Raw genomic sequence first — 23,625 nt, forward strand, 5'->3', positions numbered from 1 at the left:
GGGAAGATTTATCTGAAATCAGCATTTCCTAGTGACTACGTGTGGGGAGGGGCACGAGAACAAACCTGTCCACGGCATCAGAAGAGAGCTGTGGTTGGGGACAGGCAGAGCATGAGAGGGATGTGGTTCATCAGGGAGGGGCTGTGGAGCACAGCGAGTGAGGAAACGTCACCTGAAGCCTTCTTACATTCCAACTTTTAGGAGGTTAATAATGACAAGTGACCTTAACTAAAGGTATTTTTATTGGGTTCAATATTCGAGCATCATTAGGTTAAGGTCCTTTAAAAAGTAAATTGGTTAAGAATAAAAAAAAAAAAAAACCAACCTTATGAATGGCAATTGGTACATGATGTTCAATTTTCAATAAATTTATCAGGCTTGTGGAAACATGCCAAAAGCCAAATTGTGTTACGAGTCTAAAAGTACTGAACAAGGTACGAAAAAAATACTCCATTTTCGAAAAAAACAAATATAGGTTTAATGCTAGTCATCCAAAAATTGACATTAGTCTTAATATAAGGCAAAAATAGTAATTTTCTTTCATTTTTTAACCTACATTAGGTACAGTCAGCAATAGTTGCCATATAGAATATGCATCATCGAGATCTTTTAAGAGCAAGACCAGCAGAGGATGCCGACTCCTGCGTTTATGAGATCTTCTCAACATACTGACGATTCCATAGCAATCTCTGAAAACCTATCTGGGTTAAGGACTGGATTAATGCTGCAGAGTGGTTTCGTTAAATGTGTGTATAATTTAATTCTCATGCGCCACAATCACATTTCCGTGTTATAGCCATGTAGCACAAATAACATTTCTTGCAGATCTAAGGGTGTGTCGATATACATTAAACCATAGAAAATGCCATAAAATACTCTATGCAAACTTTAAGCATCCATCTTCAATATAATTGTATTTACATATTTTTATGGACTTGTATGTAATGAGCCACTGAAGACATTTTTACAATATTTATTAGATTATGAATTTATAAATTCAAGGACTCAGAGGCACATAGTTTCAAAGGCCAAGAACACCGAAACTAATGAAGTCACAGAGTATTTGTGGACGTAACACCAGTAAAAAATAAAAATCACATCCAAACTAAAAGCAACACTTCTTAAGAGTCATCCTTCAAAGTCAGCATAATAAAAAGTCCTCATTTCCCTCAAAGAAAAATAATTCATCCCACCTACCAAGCTAGAAAAACCTATTTACAGTTGTACTTTGATCAGAAGTATCATTGTGTAATACAGCCACTTCTATTCCGCCATTAGAATTTAACATTTCTTTTATAGTTGTATTTACAAATGCATAAATATTGTAACTCTGATCTTTATTAAGATCTGAATGAAAACAGGTTGTTAAGTCACAATACAAACATGTTAGTGGAAAAAGTGTTTGGGGCAGCTGCATATTCAGTATCATTCTCAAAGAACAGGAAGCCAATACTTCTGACAAAGCTCATGTTCACCAACTAGACCAGGTCTTTAAGTTACGTTAATAAAGATTAAACCTCTTCTGTGTTAATTCTTTACACTGCTTTCTTCAGTCAACTTTCACCACACTGTATATTTTGGTTACAAACCAAAAGCATGCAAAGAATCCAATTGTCCCTAAAAAAAAAAAAAAGAAAAGAAGTTACATGTAGGAAAACTGACACAGGAGACATCAACTTCTATCTTTAGCTCATAAATCAGCAGATTGCATGTATGTATGTCCTATCTTTAGTCTTGAATACATCCATCAGATCAGATAATGGGAAGTTACAAACAGTACCTGGTCTTTACAGGCATCAACTACTATATAAAGTATCTCATTATTTTCACAATCACAGAGCAGGTCACAATGAAGACTCTCATTTTAAGATGTTTCTGTGTTATTCCTCTTCCTACTTATTTGTTCTTTGTTGTTTCATTATTCCCCAGTCCAACTCCTTCATATCGCTCCATTTCACCCTTCTTCAGTGAATCAGTCACACACACTTTACCTGACCTGCTCAGCTGGTCAGAATATAATTATTATATTTAATAAACCAGTTAGATTGTCAACATCAAAAGCAATTTGTATGTCTTAGCTATACTTTAAGGTCTTGGAAAATTAGAGTACTATCTTTATTTCCATGTAAATGAAGTTAATACAAATTTCAAACCATAGTGTAGTTACTACGCAACTTGTACACCTTATTGAAAACATGTTACATACCTTAAAAGCAAACACTTCTGAAACACTTAATGCAGTCAAAAGATACAAGCAAACTTGAACCAAAATTTAAGGACAAAGACTGTTTCCCTGATAACTTATAATCCTTTTAGCTGAAGAAAAATAGCTGCATCCCTTCTCTTTGTGAAACTCCAAAAGAAGTTTTTAAACAAAAATATTGTTTTGAATGCAGGGTAGTTAATAGAGTTAGGCTTTGTTCAACTAACCAGATTATTTAAAAATGCAGCCTCACTCAGAACAATAATGGACTTCACAGCAGCTCAGAACACCTGTTACAGGAACCTTCATTTCCCACAAAAACTAGGCCAGGAAAAAAGTCCAGAAAATTATCTGATTTTTGCCCGAGTACCTCTTCTAAAATCATAGCCTTAACTTATGCAAGAGCCAAGTAAGTTCTTTAAAGAAAAAAAAAAAAAGAAAAACCTTTTAGATCTGGTAAGAGGCACAACAAAAGTTGTGTGCTAACTCATTCACTATACAAGCTTGGAAGGAACCATGAATGACGTTACGGTAATTTTTTTTATTTTTTTATTTCTTTCCCTTCACGCTTGCTAAACTACTGATGTTTAACTGACTCATTTACTATGATACGTAGTTGTGGTCCCAGCTGTGAATCCAAGATTTGTCATGTAGCTCCCGGTATCTTGCCTGCTGAGCCTGACCAATGACCTGGAATGCAGTACGGATGCGAGTGCCTGAAGCATGTGTTACGCTGACATAGCAGCAGGGCACCGTCAAAACCCTTCCTCACACCGACCATTTTTTAACAGATGAGTAAGCAGCAGCAGAATAGTTTTGATACCACAATTATGATCTTCTCTTTTTAGTTTCTTTATCATCCTGACACAGGAAGTCAGTTGCCTTTAGGAGCAGTTTTTGCTAAATTGCTAGTATGCTTTTTCGTTTAAGAAATAGAGAAGAACGGCCTGTCCCTTTACCCTGCCTCTAACTTTTTCTGTAAAACCTTATCTCAAAGCACTTCAGTAAATCTCAGAGAACTGAACATATCTGTCTTTGAATGCGTATCAGCTTAAATGGACAAAATTACTCTTAAATGAAGAAGAAATAGGTCTACTCCTGCAAATTAAAGGGTAATTTGCACTTAGTCTTGCGGGAAGTAGATTAGAAAAAAAAAAAAATCATTAAGCACATGATGTTTCAAAGTTCTAGCCTTCTGGTTAACTGCACACATATTCTCCCCTGATTTCAATATAGAAACTGAAAATGTCAAAAACCGAAAGCACGCAAACTCTGAAAGCTTAGTTCAAGTTGCACAGAATAACTTGCATCCCCCCTGTCCCAACTGCACATAACAAACGACGAGCACTGAAAGCATCTGAAGGGGGCTGAGAGTAAAGCACCTCTTCTTTGCAGGCTTGTGGACCTACCCTGAAGAGGACTCCCCAGATTTGCTGGCGGGCGCTGCACAGCCAACTGCTCAATTGCAAGCCAACGTGTGAGCAAAGGAAAAGGAGGAGGCACTAAACACATCCTAACGCCTCTAGGTGATGTCATGTGACATGACTGACTTGAAAGAATATGGGCAAAAGATAGAAATTATATGGCTACATTAGCTAAGACTCAGCATAGAAAATTGAGGCGTAAATCCCCTTTATCTCGAACATGTGCACTCCAGAATTACTGCCTACATCCAAAGTAAACAGACTGACCAAAGGAGACAGGGCAAACACAATTCCGGTTTTGGCCCAAACTATTAAAGGCAGACATGCTGAATATCTGTTGGAAAAGCTAGTGCAACTAAATTAATTGGCCTTACACTTATGTAAGGCCTAATTATTTTTTCATGCTACTTCGTAAGTTTGCACAGCATTTAAAATTGATCTGCGAGCAGCAGCACACATTCATTTCTAGTTGAACAACCATGCATTCCTCAATTCTATAGTTCAATGAGACTACTAGCAAACCCAGAGCAGAAATAAAGGTTAAGAGAAAGGCACTGTGAGAAAGAAGACAGAGTGAGAAAGGGAGGCAGAATCTCTGAGCCACGCAATCAGAATGACTTGCTTACCACTACACAAAATATAAATAAAAGTAGAGATGATGTGTAAATTACAAAATACCCGCAAGCAATGCCAAAACACATTAGACTGACTTAAAAGGAAGGACGGAAGATAAAAGTAACCACTTTTGGAACACAGCTTGATCACTTTTCAAAGAGATTATATAATGTAGTTAAGTCCCATTCCCTCCTTGTAACAGGCAATGACCCAAGAAACTCCTTGCAGGCTCTTGCTCCTGCTCATCATCATCTGCATTCAGTCGTGGTACACAAACAGCTTCGATATTTCCTAAGCTGAACTGGTAATGTCTTATGAAATTGGCATTCATTTTAAGTGTAACTGAATATTATTCTCAAATGTCAGTTCTTTTCCTACTAGATTTTTTTTTCTTGTCCTATGTTAAGTGGAAATGAAAATTCTACTTATAATTATAGTTGGATCTGTATTAAAAGCTCCAATGACAAGCCATTTGTGTTAGAGGAGGCCTCAAAATACAGCCTGTGTAGCTGTAAACAAATACATATCAAAGCCTTCAGAATCATTAAACTTCCTCATAAATGTGGAGCTTGCAACTCTTTAAAGTAGTGTTTAGTTCAAAATAGTTTCAAAAATATTGTTCTGTAGGGTAAAGTACACAAAGACGAATTACATTCTGCTGGAACAGAAGTCAGGTTTTTTAAGACTTTTGAGGAGTTGGCGGTTGGTGCCTCCTTGCATGGGAGTTCAAAAGGAGACTTCTTGCATTGTCACCACCATTCTTCCACTCTAAGCAAGGGAGATGTGTTTCTGACTGAAGATTCCTTCTTAGTACTGAAGATGACAAAAGGAAGATGTTTCCTTATCTCACTTATTGAAGAGGAAATTCAAATGAGCACCTAAGACAGGTGCTTTTCCAAAAAGCTCACAATAAAGATGACAAGGCTCTGACAAGACTGCATCAAACAATAGTTAAGAAATTCTGCCTAATTCCTGTGCCGCTTCAGTGTAATCGGGAAAGAAAGTAAAGAAATTCCAGAAGAGAGCAAATGAAAAAAAAAGTATTTAAAAAAATAGTACTCTCTGTCAACTTTTAGTCCTCTCTCTTCCTTCCTTCCATTCCACAAAGGCTGCAATTTTTCCTTAACTGACACTAACCTTCTGCTTGATTGCGTGTGATTTGAAGTGTGTTTCTCCAAAGACTGATTTAAAAAATTGAGTCTGTCACATGACTAATATAGGAATGAAATCCGAAGAAGTATTTAGCATGTTTTAAGCTGTCATATTTGAAGTTATAGGCCACACCTCATACTAGCAGTAGTTTTGCCTCATCCTCACTTAATCTCTTTCACTAAAATTTGTGATCACAAAGAGTTGCAAATGCTACACAACTACCTGGAAGAGTCGAAAACATATAATCCTGTACCAAGATAAGTTTTGCCAAGTATTCTACTGTGCAAAGCTAAAGGTAGACTCAAAATTTAAAATTAAGGTTCAATATACTTACCTGTGAAAAGGAAGAAGATCAGAACCATAATCATGGTATAACCAAAATATAAAATAGTGCTAGCTGTTCCTGTGATTTGCAGTTTCGAAAAAAAGTAATGTATTGCATATATTAGGAAATAAACTGCAGTGAAACCACTAGTGAGAAATGAACGCCACTGCCAGTGATAGTCCTAGAAGGGGTGGGGGGGAAAAAAACAACAAAAAATCATGTATGAGTAATATTCCATACACCTCAAACGTACTGACCCTATTACTGAATGCAGAGCTATTTTTTCTGTTGCCACTTTATCCAAAAGTGAGTTTTATACTTTTTATCTACAGGAAAAAGAACTGCATATAATAAATACCGCTTTAACTGCACCATTCACAATTAATGACAAGAAACCTAAAGATCAATATCAAATAGGCAAAAATATAAAAATCCAAATAAGCCAGACCTACTCTTGCCAGCCATAGAGATCTTTTTCCCCAAGGCTGGGCATGTCCAAAATGCACTTTGATTGAACAAAGTTAATGGATTAGTTGAGCATCTTCAGAAAACAAGAAGTTAGAATCTAAAGATGAGATACCTGACTTCGCAGTACTCAGTGCAGCGTTTTAATATTTGTTACAAGTTTTGCCAAAAGTAGCCCGCTTCACTTATTAAAGACACGGTTTAAGGACATGTCATCTAGTAGCAGTGTTTATGCTGAATTCTAGAACACTTATTTTCAATTACAAAAGCTTTAAAAAATTTTGGAAGCATTCTTAAAACAATATCAAGCATGAATACTGCAGAATATTTCTTACCTCTGCACATAGATGGAAGTAGCAGAGCAATATTGTAGCCTCAGAACATGTAATAACCAAAATAATGAATACCAGAAACAGGAAGCCAAACATGTAATACATCTGGTGAGACCTATGAAAGGAAGTTTAAAAAGATAAAACTTAAAATGGACATTGTGCTAATATTATTTCTTTACAGGCAGTAATATCACCTTCACCTTAAGTATTCCCTTTCCTATTGAAGTACTGGCCATACAATTGGCTAATTTTTCTTTTCCTTACTGAAGGATAGGAGCCTCAGCAGCTCAGTCTGAAAACAGTGAGAAAGCAAGCCCAAAGCGTGCTCCTGGTTGGGATTTTAGGGAAAGAACTGACTAGACATAATGAGTCAAATTGCAATTCCAGTGAAGTCAGCGTGATCTCTTCCACTGACTTCAGCAGAACTTGGATTTCACCTCACATTTCAATCAAAGGGGCAGAGCTGCAAAATAACAAGAAATGTCAAATGCTGTAGCTGTCTACGCTGGGTAGAGGCACCTATTCAAGGTTCAGAAACAGTTTAATGAGATCCAATAACTAAATTGTGCCAGAAGGAAGACAAATCCCTCACAGCAGATTAGTTTGCCACTGCGCTATAAGCTCTCATCAGAATTCACTTACACTGGACTAGTCTTTGGTGCTTTATTTTTGAAAAGAATTACTCTCTGGTGCCTTTATAAAGATTTCAAAAAATTCACCTTTGATTCTTTTTCTCCCAAGAGTAGTAATACTTCTCTAACCCAACAACAACAACAAAAAATTTTCTCAAATCAATTTCAATATATGTGCTACTTTCAAGTTATATGCCATATGTCAGCTTCAGAGCTACTTCTGCATGAAGTCAGAGGAGTAGCATGAGAAAACTAGCTATTTTGACTATTGTAGGTCAGCTGTAAATTGCTAAGCATATCACTGCCACTTCTCTACACATGTCAACAAGCAAAACAGGCACCAAGTGTCTTCTAGACCACAAAATGCTAAAAAGATGCTAACATTTAAATTTTTATTGAAGCCTGCATCACCAAAAAAAAAAAAATCAAACTGTCTTGAAGGAAAACTTTCATAAAGAAATTACGACATTTTATAACAGAGAAAATTCAAATAGATTGTTGTTAACTTACCAAATACTATTGAGAATAAAGAACAACTGTATAAAGATACATCCAAAAGGTAGAATCCCTCCCATGATGATGCCAGGTAATGGCTTTGTATAGAAGGATTGCTCAGGAATCTGACGAGGAATTTGGTTTGTGCGGACAGGGTGTTCAATCGCCTTTAAACAAAAATAAGAAATCGCTAAATAAATAAAATGTCAAACTACAGCACTACTTTTTTGCTTTCTTTTTGAAATGAGTGTTGGCAAAAGTCTACTAGTTGTTTTGAGCATGTTCATACCCAGCTACCACTACATCTGCTTTCACTACCAGCCTACCTACCAACGTTTGCTAAGTAAACAAGCTGAAAGACAGCTCTTATTGAAAACACAGAAATAGATATTTTGGACTTCCCTTTTTATGATTACTGATCTATGATCTGTTACAGAGCCTGAGCTGATTTCTCACTTTTCAGCTGCGGTGGAATGCGGGGGGGGAGGGGGGGGGTATAGGGGGCAGAAGTGGGACAGAGTCTTGCTTTCCCTTTCTAAAAATCCCCGCATGTTGTTTTTCAGGATTTACTCCAAGAATCACATTAGGGTAAGCCTACAAACAGAGAGGATTAAATTTGGCAATTAAATCCTAACTGAAGATGCATACATAGATAAGCACGGTGTGAGAAAAAAAATTAAGGCAGATAAATGCATACTTTGCCATCTTTCCCATTTCGTAAAGATTAGATCAAGAGCATCAATAGATACTTGCTAGGTACTTGCTTTCTGATTTGATTTTAATGTAATTGTGACACCTGACACTTTGCCTTGTAGTTTATCAAATCCTTCTTTCTTAAAGGAACTCCCTCTGTACAATGTGGGGGGAGCAGGTAGGGGTGGGTTTGCTGGAATTTTAATATGGTTATCAGAAAAACCCCACTGAATTCTGGTTAAGAAAAACAGGATAACTACTGTCAACTTGATAAGTGCCTTCTAAGATAATTAAATATTCTCTAAAGGTATTCAATGAGAGCTACAGGGAGTTAGAACTCTGGCTTCCTATACATGAAAAAACCACAAAAGTATCTGAACTTGCAAATTTTCAAGTTTGTGGAGTACAGTAAACCACTTTTTAAGCAAAAAGAGGAGAACTGATTTAAGGTGGTTTTGGTCACCAGTGCCACAAAAACCCCTCATATAAATAAGTAAAATTGATCAGCTCACGAATAAATCCCAATAAACGTCAGAACATTTATGCAAAGAGAAGAGTTCTTCACAAGAACTCTAGCAATTTGGTACAGAACATATTCAGTGCAGAGGGCAGACAGGAACACAAAACATGGGGGAAAAACAGAAGGGTGTAAGTTGCTTTCCCTTATGCTTGACTGGGTCAACTAATTTTTTTTAGCAACAAAAGAGATGCTAATTAAATAAAAACGTCCAAATCAATGTTTTATCTGAAGCAGTCACTCAAATACAATGATAACCTTAATTGTTGCAGAGAAATATCACCCCCACCAGCCAAGTATCAAAGTCTTGGAATCTCAAGACTGGAAATCTAACACAGCTCTAAAGTAACTGAACAGAACCAGAGCTGACAACGCGACTAGCTTCAGTGCTACCTCAGTCACAGGCTATACAGTGAAAAATAAACGTGTCTGTATATATATGTGTATACACACACTTACAAAACAATGTCTCAAAAACACTTACGTTTTTCTTAAAACCAAAATAGGCACCAATAAAGGTCAGCGGTACGGATATGCAAAACCAGAGTGCCAAAATAGCAACCAAAGTACCAAACGGAATAGCTGCTGAAGAGCCTTCTCCCCAGAGAATGAGGTTCATGATAAAAAAATCTGCAAATACGATTCTGAAAAAGACATAACACACTTAAAGCACAGAAATACTCCTTAGCATTTAATAATGTTAACAAAACAATAGCACTGTATTAAGATTTCAGTGTAAATCTCTGTTAAACCCAAATGACACGCACACAAAATATCAAAATGAAGAGGTCAAACAAGCAATTCTTTATTAATCTGGTGGGATTGAACTCCAGCAGGAGCTGACGTTCCAACTAAGCAATTTCAAATATATGCTTGTCTTAACTACACTTCAGGGTAAGACTACTTGCTGCGATTAAGTAGAAAAATTTATCACAGTGGTTATACAGTATATGACACTATATAAGACCAACTACAGTGTGGTCAGAGAGCAATGAAAAAGCATTGCTTGTCTAAAACTTACTACTATCATAATGCTCTTTCTTAATCAACCTTTTCATGTAGCGAGAATAAAACAAATGTTTAGTAAAAAAACCCAAAAATCTAAGGATGGTATGTCATTAGCTTATTCACCTTTGTCAAAAGTGCCATGACATTATTGTAGCTTCTGGAATAAAGGGACAATGTAGTAAAATTTACTTGTATAGCTGAACTTAAAAATTAGCCATGCATGTCAGAGAAGCAATTTAATTCTTTTAATCATGGCAATACCCTCAACTTACCCAGGACAAAGGAATGATGTCAGCAGGACATTTGTTTTCCATTTCTCACCTCCAAATGCTGTATTAAAAAATTTAACAGTCATCAAAACATGCATTAAGCTCACCACTATTAATTTTCCAGTCCATTTACCTGTTATACTTAGCTTGTAAATACTCAAATCACGCCCAAGTTTAAAAACAGTAAACTAAATCTTCAGTAGTAAAACTGAATTCCCTCATCATACTGCTTACCCACAGAGCTTCAAACCAAAGAAAAGCCTCAGACCAAGGTCAGGAAAAGTATCCAACTAAATAAACTGTGTCTCTGACCACTTTATCTGCTACAAAGGAGGAAGCAGATTTGCAGCACTTCTAAGTCTTTAAAAAACAGTTTAAACTTGGAGCGATTAAAAAGTTAAAGCTTTCAGAATTTGACTGCAGGTTTCAGTAGGAAAAAATACATAAGTATGTGAAAAGCAAGCTTAACAGTTTTCTTGAAATAACTTGTCTACAGATCTGACAAGAAAGTCAGGACTAACACGCTTACAGGAAGCAGTGATATTCTCTTGAGTATTAACAGCGTTAAGCAATGTTGCTACCACAAGACCAAACATAGTTTTAAGAAAACATTTATAAATTTGCACTATGCTGATAAAAATTCTAGTCAGCGTACTTTCAAATGAAAATATCCTGCTGGAATTCAGTGAAGCTGACAATTTCATCTGAGCGGTGCCGTAATGACATGCTTCTTTACTTCAAGAGTCAGAAGTGATTATGGCTAGAGTGATTTTAATTAAGTTTCTATTTCTTCATAAAATCTTTGTAGAACATGGGACTGGTTATTAAAATTAACCATTTAATTTCAACTCAGCTTTCACTTTTTAAATACAATGTCGAAAAAAACCCAACAAAATTTAAAAACTGGATATCCATTTCAGTTGCATTTTGGTTTATAGTATACAAATAACGTGAGACATAAGGCAAAACATTCATGTTTACATGCTCTATACAAGATATAGACCACCTCCTGTAACAACAATATCATCTCTGGATCAGTCACTTGCTGTCTTAGTAGTTAAACACAATATTCAGGTATCAACTAAATGATTCCCAATAAGTATAGTATGAAATGTAATTATTATTAGCTGCATCTCCACCAAAGATACAACATTCGATTTACCATCAATATACTTCAAAATATCCTTCAAAACACGTAACGTACAGCATGATATAAAGAACAATTCTGTCCTCAATTATGTTCTTAGTCCCAAAGTCTCCCTCCATTTAAGTCTAATTGGCTTGAAGATTGGAAAAGGAATAGTTCACCATCATATCATATCACCATTATAAGAAAAACTCCTTTCAAAATACAAACCCTCTTTCCCCAATGGTTCTCCCCACGTGAAAATTAGAAAATGGTTAGAAGAAAGAACTCCAATGCCTACTGCCAAGCTGAAGTTCAAAAATAAACTCCTTCTCTAGCCCTGTATGTTTAGAACTAAAATAGCCCAAAAGATGCAGCTGACTCAGTCATGAAGAGTCTTCTACCTTGAGTAAGATGATTAAAACAAGCTGTATGCAGAATGGCATGCTTCACCTTAAAAGAAACCAGAGGGTACAGCAGCAAACCATTTGAGGTTGGTAGGTAGGCCTTGAACCAATAGCTAGCTGAGATCAGTGAAGGAAAACACTATCAACCAACTTCTGTCAGGTGTCCAAACACCACTGGCTTAATTTCTACAACTACACAACACCTAATAATCCTTCCTCCTGCACCCCTGCCACAGTCTGATAAGCGCCATTCTCCCAAAGACATAGGAACTTGATAAAAAGAAGTGACAAATCTCAGGCATGCAAGAACAAAGGTTCATGTTTGGGGTTTTTTTGGCGGGGAAGGGAGGGAAGGAGCAGGGGGAAGAAGAGTTATCAAGCAAAATCAATGGCTAAAACTAAATGCAAGTTAACACAGCCTCCCCATAACTAGAGGAAACAGGAGTACAAAACTGTCTGAGGTCATGAGCTGAATACTAGTAAAATGAAATTTGCTTCCCAATTCCATAAATACGTAGTAGCAAGAGCAATTCAGGCACGATCACATCAAAACCAATGTCACCATGTCAGTGTTCTAGATGTGTTTTCTGTTGCTAAGGTAAGTACATTTCTCCAACTTGCCCAGAGGAAAACTACAAACAGTATTGCAAAATAAAAAAATCAGTTCTGTGATGATAATTTACTTTAATGAACTTAAGCCTTGTCATTTTAAATAACTTTTACTCACATTTGTAGAATCTGGCAGCAACGTAACCAGCTGGAGTTCCAAGCAGTACCCACAGAACTACAGCACAGGTCATTAGCGCTCCCCGATTAGCAGGTGACAAAAATCCCAGGCAAGCAAAAACTACGGAGCAGAGATGCACAATTTTAGAAAGTAACCCTACATTTGACTTAAAGCCAGTACTTGGTTATCTTAAAATCTGTATATTCTAAGTTGTGTGTCTACTGTATCAGCTCAGCTGTTTCTAACCTTAAAACTTTTAAGACACTTCTAGATAAAAACCTAAACTGCTATTTTTACAAGTACCATGCAATTAGCAGTGAAAAATCATCTGCACTCAACTAACTCCTCCCCACTTTATTACTTACACAGGGTAACAAAAGTCATTATTAAGATCTGTGTGCCAGAGCCTAGAAAAACAGACAGCAGCATTCCTTTTCTTGGGGGCCTGAAAATATCACCATGAACCAGTTTCCAGCCAAATTCTTCTTGAGCATCTTCCTGTAAAGGAAATAGACCTATTTCAATACAGTAGATTGCCATTTCCATAGCCTGTTACAGAAATATATTTAGCTGAAAAAAAATCACATTCCAAATAAATTTTAGGAGGTACATTTTAGACTTACAGTAGAATCCATCTGGTTGTATCTTGCAATATCTTTATGCAGTGTCCTCAACATAATCATGGCTACCATTCCAGACAGAAAGAGGACAATCACCAAGGAATTCATAATACTGAATGTAAAAAATAATAATAATAAAAAAATTATAATTCGAATCACAATGTAAATACTTCAGTACAGTATACTTGAAGACAAACTTTCTTCTCACCTAAACCATTGAATGTGAGTGTGAGGCATGGATTCCAAAATATAATCCCATCTTGATGCCCACCTTATATTTTTTTCTTCCTGAAAGAGTAAACACATCAGTTTCAGATACAGTCAGTATCCAACTTGTACATTTACAAATTGATGTTCCTGCAGAGAAATCTTAAATCTAGTGACAAACTGGAAATTTCACATTGCATGCCTTCAAGGGATAAAATATATTGATAAAATCAATGCCTTAATAAACCAAAACTTTTTTTTTGACCATAGAATCTAAACCAATATATTTTCTGAATGTCTCCTTGAGACATACAATCACCAATTTAATTGTGCTTCCTCCCCTCAAAAGTTACATAAATTCATTTAGAATTAAGATGACTAGCAGAATAATAAAAGAACATGCATTTTTTAGCATATGCAAGTCAACATCAGAGACATGGAGAAACTAATCTCTGCTATAGTCTCCAGCATAATACTTTATATTTAGTGCTCTTTATAGATAGTGCTCTGTCCAAATTATCCTTTGCTTTCATACGTTCTAATTTCAGTACCAACTACCAATCCAGTTACATTCAGCTTGGGGATGGGGACAGATGGGGAGACAATACTACAGACTGTACATTGTTAGGAGAAGGAAACAAATTATTCCCTTCAGGCATTTCAACCAATTATAGTTATTCAGACTGAACATTCATTGATCAGAAACACTTCAAAAAGATCATTTCTTTGTTTTATTTTGCAGAGTAAACATGAGAAAAGGAATAAACAGTGCTGATCAACCTGAATATCGCTATTAAACAAACCACAAACTCTAGTATCAATTAATAAAAATGGCTAGGTGCCTTCCTGACAGGATGTTATTTCAATAATTTATAACATGCCAGAGCAAGACTGCTTTCCAGTAAAGCCAGTTTTTGAAAATATAAAAAATAGTGGGTTAAAAAATTTAGCCAAGATCAAATATCTAGTACACTGAGGTAAAAAAACTATGTCTCAAAGCAAGCAACAAGTTTCCAAACCAGTATCAATGATTCTAGGATAGAACTGCATTTTTCCCCATACCTACACTGCCTTTTTTCTTCCTTCGTGAGCTGACCTGATCTGCCAACCTCATGGAATTTCTGAAAATGACCTCGATGTAACATTGTACACAGAACAGTAACACACACACAGCTGGGCATCTCAATTTTTAAAGAGAAAGAATATAGTAGTATGAAGCTAAAGTCATTCTTAATTACTAACTTCTCACAGGTTTCCAGAGGTACTTGCTTTTCAGTATACAAATTACCTCCAGCATCAAAACGGATATAATTTCTCAAAATAGAATTTTTAACTAATATATAATATAATCCCTTCTGAATATTTTTCTTATGCTATTTACTGTATTTTGAACTTTACCATGCAATAGAGTAAATTACTAGAGTAAAGAATGATTGTGGTAATCCTACAAACAGGGCTACAACAGCTTGGAAGAGATAAAGGGAATTCATGCTTGAGAAATGGTGGCAACGTGACGGCATTGTAAGATCAGTGCTTTTCTGGGTACTTATTACAGTGGCAGTGGATCCCACACCCTAATTCAAGGCTACCCTCCAGCTGACTTTAAAGATCAACTATTTAGTCTCCATTTCACCGCAGTTGAACTGAAACCTGCAGCAGACTATACGTCTAGAATTAAGATATATTAACAGCCTTAATATAATGATGGCCTATCGTTTCAAAGATACCACTGACCTTGCAATCAGAAGAAAAAGGTTAAATAAAAATAAAAATTGCCTTATTGCTATTTTTAATCTACTCATTGCCAAGATTTTGATTAAGTCCATAATGACCAAAGAAACCTTAAAGTAGGAGTAGACTCCTTCATATCCAGAAGAATCACAGAATTATTGAGATTGAAAATACAAACTGCTGTACGTGACCCATCCCCTCAATACATTACAATATAATTGATCTTTATAATTCAGAGTATTAATGCATGATTTTAAGAGGTAACTACCACAGAAAGTTTAGTACTCACTTGAAAAGAAACTGAGTATGTGTAAGCAATTTTGACTTCTCCACTAGCCTTATTACTTATATCCATAGGTACTCCTGAGCAATCAGGGTTGTCTGGATGAGTATGCTTGTAACTGCGGGAAGAAAAAACACAGAATGAAAGCTGCTTCACTGACAGTGCTCTTAAGAAAGAACTCATTCATCTTACAAAAGCATCAGTTTCATCCAGGATTCGTCCCTTAAATATATAAATTGTTCTTAATGCCTCATAAATTTCAGAACTCATAAGGAATGTTCCTTAAATCATAAGGACAGGATTTTTTGTTATCTGAACTTTACAAACAAAAGCTGTGTCTTCTAAGAAAACTACAGAGACACAGCCTCTAAAGCAGAACACCAACAATTAAAGAAGTCCAAGTACTGCTAAGAACATCCAAAACACTCAAAAAATTACAACAACAGAATTACTAACTTATCTTGAAAAAAATACTTTCATCATGATGCTGGACCAACAATGCAACAAGCTCAGTTATACCAAGAACATAGAAGAAAGACAAGATGCTAAGAAAGAATAAAATAGACATCAGTTGTGCAAAAGCCACATAGACACCAAAACAATGGGTGAGTACATTCATTAAATCATTCCATTCAAATCCTGATTGCTGAAGACATCAAATGTTGCACTCTAATTACTTCTGTATCAGACACTGGTAGCATGCTCCGTCACAAGAAAAATGTTTCCCAGTAGGGAAATGAAGATTGCTTCACTGAACACGTACCACTGCCAGGTTTTGTTTTATCTTTTTTTCTTTGGCTCAAATAGGAAATAGCACACAAAGATCTACAGAATTCAGAGCAAAATTATGTTATGCTGTCTTACATTACACTACATCAATCAACAGAAAAGCTAATCTACAGGTCCCCAGATCAAAGCAAGTGTCTTGGAATGGACCACTGGCTTGATGACAAGTTACTTTCAAGTACTAACCTTTTTGGTTCAAGTTTAGCAGCAACTAGTCTTGCTCCCAGAGCTCCATTTTCTACAACATGGTAATATATTTTTATGTCAACGTGGTTGAAGATATAAAAAGTATCTTTTTCATGAAATTCGGACTGCAATGATGAAAGATGATGTTAAGCAATCAAAAAGATAAAGACATCTAAAAGCCTTAAGCAGAAGCTTACATAACAGAATTTTAGACTGCATACAGTTTTTCTGTCAAGAAGTTCTACAAGATGAATGCAGGATTCCAGGAATACAAAGACAATAAAGTCTTTGTGTTACAGCCTTGCATTAAAAAGACAACCTAAAAAAGTTAATGCAAGAACTGTCTTACTACAGTTGAAAAACAGAAAAATGTATTTAAATATAAAACATATTTATAAATATACGTTTATTAAAATATTTCAGTAAATGAAGATGTCTCATTTTATTTAATTGCAGTAGCAAACTGAGTAGATAACTTTCATGTCAGAAGCATTTCATAAACAACACCTATGTTAAAACAATGTGTATATTTTTCATAGATTAAACAGAACCTTCCAAGACCAACAATGCATATAATTGTTTTGTGACAGAACCACCTTGACATTTGAAAACAAAGATGCACAGGGATGAACTGCCAACAGCAGCCAAGAATGCTGAATACAAATTTCAATTCAGGTGAAGGAAAACATCATTGGAATTTAGTCAGTCAAAGAGGTTGTTAAATCACAAGCATTATGGCTACTGTAGTTCACTTAGTATTTTTTCCAAGGTTCTATCCCCACTGCTTTCTACAATGCACCCTAATTATAAAAATAGTTATATAAATGAAGTGTTATATAAACAAAGTGTTCTTCTACAGTCCTTCAGTTATTCCTTCAAAGGTTATTTTTCTTTTACTAAAAACAAATATTTAAACAAGATTAAAAGACTATTGCCAGATTACATACTTGATCATAAATGCATCCATTCATATGGATCCTCTGAAACCAATTCATTACAGGGGCAAGGAAACAAAATCAGAAACTGCAGAAACTGTTGTCTTTGGTATGATCCATTAAGTAAAACCAAGCATTTTGATGAAACCAAAAACCTATTCCAGGTTCTTGGTGACTTCTCCATGGAAATGGTCTGTGGTGATCTAAAGACATCATGGACTTTCTATTGCATTTTTATCTCCATAACGCTTACAGTGCATCTATCTGTACCTCCACCAGTCAATCCAATAGATCTGTCTCTCACAGGAGAAATTTTGTTCACTCAGTAATTTTACATTCTGCCTTCTTTCATTAGCCCACACATTTTTAGGGAAAGCAATCCTTCAAGAAGTATTAATTTCCATGCAGAGGTACAAACACATCTATGCAAACCTGATTCCATGAAAACACTTCTATCCCACAAAAATGTAAAGTCCAAGCCTTCAAATGTTTAGACTTCTTAGGCAACGAAGGATGACATGCTTTAATTTTCCTTCACCCTTTACACGTACTAAATGCTATGCACATTCACCTCTTCTATCTCTTAGAGCCCTTCTGTATTATGCAAGAGAAGAGACAAAGTTCTTCGATGAGACTTACAAATTGTGGTACTTGCAGAGATATCAAAACACTTACCTAGATTTAGGCAAAAAGGGTTCTTAAGATAGTGAGGATAGAAACATGACAGAAGAAAAATGCCAGTCTTTTAATTAGTAAGAAGGGGATATTAAAAATAACCACCACGATTGAATAAACATACATTAATAACACAGGCATCTTTTGGACGGCCATCTTCTGTGATATAACAGCCAATAGGAAACCCAGGATTGCAGAACCTCTGGCCATCTTCAACATCATAACACCAGGTCACAGGCATGTTGTCCACAATCCTGCAAATGGCAGAGCAGCATTTCACAATCTTTCAAAATACACAGTGTAATGGAAACAAAACCAGATTAATATTCATCTAATTTTGCTACATTCATTATTGGAAGGTTAACTACAAGAATAATACTTCTTCCAGATCCTAACCTATGGAATTGCACTGATTGCCAATACAATTTCCAAATGAGACACAACCATGCAGGTCTTCAACTGAAACACTATGTTTAAAAAAAAATAAAAAAATAAATATATTTCTTTGGAAGGTTGCTTAGAAATAGGAGGCTTACTCTGTGACCACCAGAAAATTCTATTCACTGGACTGGTTTCTGAAGTCACCTTACAAATATAGCCCAATACATAAATCTCTCTCACTCCAAAGTCCTAACAATTTAACATTTCATTACCTTGTTTTTTAAAATGGCCAAAATCATCCAGTAAACCAGCTAAAATGAACTTGATAATTTCAAGACAAAATAAAAACCAAAGATATTTGCCTACACAGGCATACTATTAATTTTCCAGCTTCTTAATTGTTCTTCCATTGCAAAATAAATTTTTCTTGGCAATCTTTAAACTTTTATTTGTCATTAAAGCTAAAGTGCAAGGTTTGCTGTTTTTTGGGGGGCTATTTAAGTGAATTCCTGACCACTGACCTCAGTTGTAGTTCCTTGAAAGTATAGAATATTTTAACTATATGGTTTACGTGAGCAAAAATTGTAAGCCACCACATATTTAGGAAAGTAATCACTTTCAAACCTCCCTCCATTGTCTACCTGCTGCTTTTATATTATTGCCTCACAGGATTTATATTCATATTATCTAAAAATCCTGAGCCCAGTAGGTTTATAGTTCAGTTTCAATTACAAATTTATGGAGGAACCCCACACCCCCATGAGGAGTTGCAGAAAATTATAAGACGGTAAGATAGAAACAGCACCCAACATACTACAAACAGTATAAATATCAAACCAAAACCCCATACTTTTAAACATAAAAAAGATACCCGACATGGTCACCTGTCTCTCTGCAGTAGGAACTACTGAAAAAACCAAAACCTATTTCCTTATGTTACAACATGTTTTAACTAGCTGAAAGATTAATCACAAAAGAAAGTCATTCAAAGAAGACTTAAAATTCACTAGCTGCCCTTAGGGCAACGTTAATTGCTCTAAGCTATGTTTTTAAAGGTCTATTAATAAACCTCACACAAGAACAGATGAGAAAACTGCCACTTTTGTGCATCACTAGACCAAAAAAGGACATCCCACTGAAAGCTAACAACAAACATTTTTTGTAAAACTTATGAAGCCACAGAGTATCCTTTACAATTAAACATCTCATCATTATATCCTCTAGGCTACTAATGTTAACAGATACCTGATAATACCTCATTAGGTACTTTTAAATACCTAATTGGACAGTATGTCTATGACTTCAGACAACAAAACTAAAGCATTATTTAGTCTGTTGCATGCTGTAACAATCTCTAAAGTAGCACTATTTTATAAAGCACATCAACAGAGGTAAAAAGAGCAGTATGTGCTGGTTTTGTTCACACAACAAAGATCTGCATCATCCCTACCATTAGCTACCAGGCAGAAATAAGTAAAAGTGTTCTTGGTTCATATTGACACAGTGGAAGAGGTGAAGACAGGCCTTCCAGAACACAGTTCCCAGGTTCTGAGGAGATTCCAAAGACTATCACAGTTGCAAAGCAGCAGCAGCAGCACCAATCAAACACCGCTCACTTCACCATGCTACTATGGAGTACAATTAAGTTGCTAATTAGGAGCTATTCAGATCCAGATTTGTTACACTTGGACATACTCGGAATTTTACCTCCATAATATATGCTAGAGATACTTCTTGCTTTTGTTAGTATTTTAATTTCATAATCAAAACCGGGTAAAGCATTAACCTATTGGAAATGAGCATGGTCGGGGTAAAGGCTTTCCCTTGCACCTTCTGCAGCACAGACATTCTCAGCTGCCTTCAAGCAGCAACACTGGAACAAATTGAAAGTTTAAGCAGCAAATCATTTTTCACAGTTAATCTTCAAGTTCAAAATGACTTGAAGAGATTATACATGTGCGGCAAATAGGCTATAAAACAGTGCTCTTATAAGTCTCTCAAGAACATCTGGTGATGAACGTTGTCAGCCAAGGTATCAGTATAGCTGTTGAGTCCAATTCAGTATGTCAATTCCTAATCTTATTAAGTGGCTTTTAAAACCTTAAAAGTCCTTTGCACCATCTGTGTTCCCCAGGAATTTTATGATAAATTGAAGCTTGATAATAAACCTCTATTAAATCCTCATTTATGCTACCTTGCTGATCCTTGTACAACATAGTCCTGTACCACACTCCTGGACCATGCATCATTCATCATAAAAATCCAGCCACTTCCACTTTGTGAAGCTGTGACTGAGGAGGACTATCACTACTACACAGACACAAACAGGGATTCTTCATGCCACTGCTTCTAAAGTTTTAGAGCAGTGGGCCTAGCAAAAAAAAAAAAAAAAAAAAAAAGTGCTATTAAAAGAATAAGAATATAAGAGGTACGCTAAGATTAAAGGGAAATTTTCACACTGAAAAACAGAACTACATCTTACTAAAATCTGAACCGTCCTATCAAGTAAGCTGTATGGGCTAAAAAACATACTTGAATACACTAAGTATATCTGTAAAACAATTTAATATAAGGGGGAAAAAAAAAAAACTGTGTAAAGCACTTTTCTGTGTGATTAGTTTTACACAATTCTGTTTCAGTTTCTGTCAGCATAAGTTTTAGGCCTTCTTTAAAAAAATTAATTTATTTCAAAGAGGGACAGGATCATAGCCTTGGGAAACTATTTTTCATTTATACACCAAAACATACACAAACTTTTAAAACTGAAGCTTTATGCCAGACCAGCATGCACCAGTGAAATTCAAAGTGGTATACATTTTATAAATATATGCAGTATTTAATAGGAATATAACCAAATCCAGCATGTTTGAAGCTCTACTTATTTCAGCATTAGGCATATACACTTTGAATTCCTGCAAAATTAGCTGTACCTTTCAGGGTTTCTTTATTAGCCCTGGTTCACCTACATGAACATATGGCTATTGCCTCTGAACCCTTCTGACCTAATCTATCAACTTCCAACTACCCTAATTTTCAATAGATTCCCAGAAAGACAAGCGAGCCATAGTTTATCCCTAAAAATGGATATCCCATATTGTTTCCCAAGAGAAGTGGAAAATGGACTCATTTCCAGCACAGGTAGCTGAAGAAATGGAATATGACATTACAGAAAAACACTTAATGACAGTGGCAACATTCAACATTTCAACTACATTTTCACTAATACATCGAGAAAGTTTTAATCTAATTCACAGATTCGATAGAGTTGGAAGGGACCTCTAGAGATCACCTAGTCCAACTCCCCTGCCAAAGCAGGATTGCCCAGAGCACGTTACTCAGGACTGCAACCAGGCAGGTCTTTAAGATCTCCAGAGAAGGGGACTCCACAACCTCCCTGGGCAGCCTGTTCCAGCGCTCTGTCACCTTCACCGGAAAGAAGTTTTTCCTAATATTTAAGTGGAACTTCCTATGATCCAGCTTATGCCCGTTGCCCCTCGTCCTATCGCTGGAAACCACTGAAAAGAGTCTGGCTCCATCATCCTTTCAACCCACCCTTTAGGAACTTGTAAACATAGATGAGGTCTCCCCTCGGTCTTCTCGAGGCTAAAGAGCTCCAGCACTCTGAACCCTTCCTCGTAAGGGAGGTGCTCTAATCCCTTAATCACCTTTGTTGCCCTACGTTGGACTCTCTCCAGTAGTTCCCTTGTCTCTTGAACTGGGGAGCCCAGAACTGGATGCAGTATTTAATTTGTGGCCTCACCCGTGCAGAGTAGAGGGGGGAGAATGACCTCCCTTCACCTGCTGGCCACACTTCTCCTTATGCAGCCCAGGATTCCATTGGCCCTTTTCTCAACAAGGGCACATTGCTGGCTCATGGAGATCCTGCCACCCACCAGGACTCCCAGATCCTTTTTCTCAGAAGTACTTCCCAGAAGATCCACCCCTAACCTATATCAGTTCCTGGGGTTCTTCCTCCCCAGGTGCAGGACCTTACATTTGCCCTTGTTGAACCTCATTAGGTTCTTCTCTGCCCAGCTCTCCAGCCTGTCCAGGTCACGCTGGATGGCAGCACAGCCCTCTGGAGTGTCAGCCAGCCCTCCCAGCTTGGTATCATCAGCAAACTTGCTGAGGATACACTCTGTCCCCTCATCCAGGTCACTGATGAATATGTTGAACAGCACTGAGACGAGTAATTAGACAAAGACCAAACTGTTTGTTTCCATGGAGCAGGGAGCGCATATTTGGAATCACAGGGGCAACATCAGTTAATTATGCTCTTGTATTACTTGCAAAGACATGCCATGGGAACTCTCAGACAACTTCATGCCCAAGTTGTTCCTTTACCCTTGCACCCAAAGGCTGCTGTTAGCACAGCGTACCAACATGCAAAGCACTATACAAACACCAGTAGCATGGCTGGGTATTGCCAATGTCAAGACAGAGCCTGCTGATAAACACTCCCCAGCTCTTGGATGCAGGTGCAGAGGATGGCTACCTCCTAACTGAAAATCAGCATGGGAGTCATAGTATGCATTCAGCCTTGCCCCACCCTGAACACCCATCGGAAGAGGACCTCAACGCCCAAGAAGAAATAGAACCCCAGCATGCTCCAAGACAACTCAGATGGCTACAGGAGGACTCGGAGAATAGGAAAGAACCAAGTGTTTGTGTTTTCCTCAAAATTATTTCATTAATCGATTTTCATTGGCCACCTTTCACTTCCATTTCCTTATGACAAACAAACTTTGCATAAAACTCTTTCAGAAACATTAATCCCATCTCCCAGACACAACATTTGAAGGTGAGTGCAAAGGTTCTCAAGGAAAACAAAGGTGACAGTGCAATAGAATGAAGGTCCCTTAAGACTTTTCTCCAGCTAGGGCAGGATTAACTTCTACGTTTACAGGTGCAAAGAAATAGCACTATTTTACAGTAAGCACAGAGGCAGCACAAAACCCACACAAAGCTTTGTGCTTGGAAACAGACTAGTTTCCATTATACCTGGTGCTCATCCTTCAAGTGAAGGAAATTTTTTATGAAGACAGCAAAATATATTGTGCAAGAACAGAAGGGGAACAGATTCAGGGCAAACACCTAGTGTTCAATCTGTATTAACGTGCAATACGTAATTATAAACTAAATTAAATTATCACCAACATACTAGACTAACCAATCTATGAATTTTAATATCAACTTACCAATGATGCTGATAATTCAGTAGCATACTTTTTTTCAAAAAATCTAATTTCTGTTTATCTTCTGGCTTTGTGGTATCATATGTTTTTGTACAAACAGATTTACATGTCTCCTTGTTTTTGAATGTGAACTAATAAAAAAGAAAAGACATATGAGCAAAAACGTTGTAACAAACTTTGTGTAATTTCACTATTTAGCCACTTTCTCTTATACATTTATAACTGCCTATGCTTTT

At 36.6% G+C, this 23,625-nt stretch overlaps 1 protein-coding gene across 1 annotated transcript in view; it reads right to left on the reverse strand.

The window, feature by feature from the left end:
- Window positions 1-453: 453 nt before the first annotated feature.
- TM9SF2 (transmembrane 9 superfamily member 2) overlaps window positions 454-23,625 on the reverse strand; it is a 29,166-nt gene continuing 5,994 nt past the window's right edge. Inside the window, exons 4-17 of the mRNA XM_014944190.1 lie at window positions 23,393-23,520; window positions 17,938-18,067; window positions 16,204-16,328; window positions 15,238-15,349; window positions 13,219-13,298; window positions 13,014-13,122; window positions 12,756-12,888; window positions 12,391-12,510; window positions 10,134-10,191; window positions 9,338-9,497; window positions 7,659-7,810; window positions 6,520-6,631; window positions 5,729-5,900; window positions 454-1,617 (exon numbers count right to left, since the gene is read on the reverse strand). Of these exons, the coding sequence (XP_014799676.1) occupies window positions 1,550-1,617; window positions 5,729-5,900; window positions 6,520-6,631; window positions 7,659-7,810; window positions 9,338-9,497; window positions 10,134-10,191; window positions 12,391-12,510; window positions 12,756-12,888; window positions 13,014-13,122; window positions 13,219-13,298; window positions 15,238-15,349; window positions 16,204-16,328; window positions 17,938-18,067; window positions 23,393-23,520 (1,659 nt within the window). The 3' untranslated portion in view covers window positions 454-1,549. The remainder of the gene's footprint in view (window positions 1,618-5,728; window positions 5,901-6,519; window positions 6,632-7,658; window positions 7,811-9,337; window positions 9,498-10,133; window positions 10,192-12,390; window positions 12,511-12,755; window positions 12,889-13,013; window positions 13,123-13,218; window positions 13,299-15,237; window positions 15,350-16,203; window positions 16,329-17,937; window positions 18,068-23,392; window positions 23,521-23,625) is intronic.

The sequence above is a fragment of the Calidris pugnax genome, unplaced genomic scaffold (genome assembly GCF_001431845.1).
Source record: "Calidris pugnax isolate Ruff unplaced genomic scaffold, ASM143184v1 scaffold69, whole genome shotgun sequence".
In the NCBI taxonomy this organism is placed as follows: Eukaryota; Metazoa; Chordata; class Aves; order Charadriiformes; family Scolopacidae; genus Calidris; species Calidris pugnax.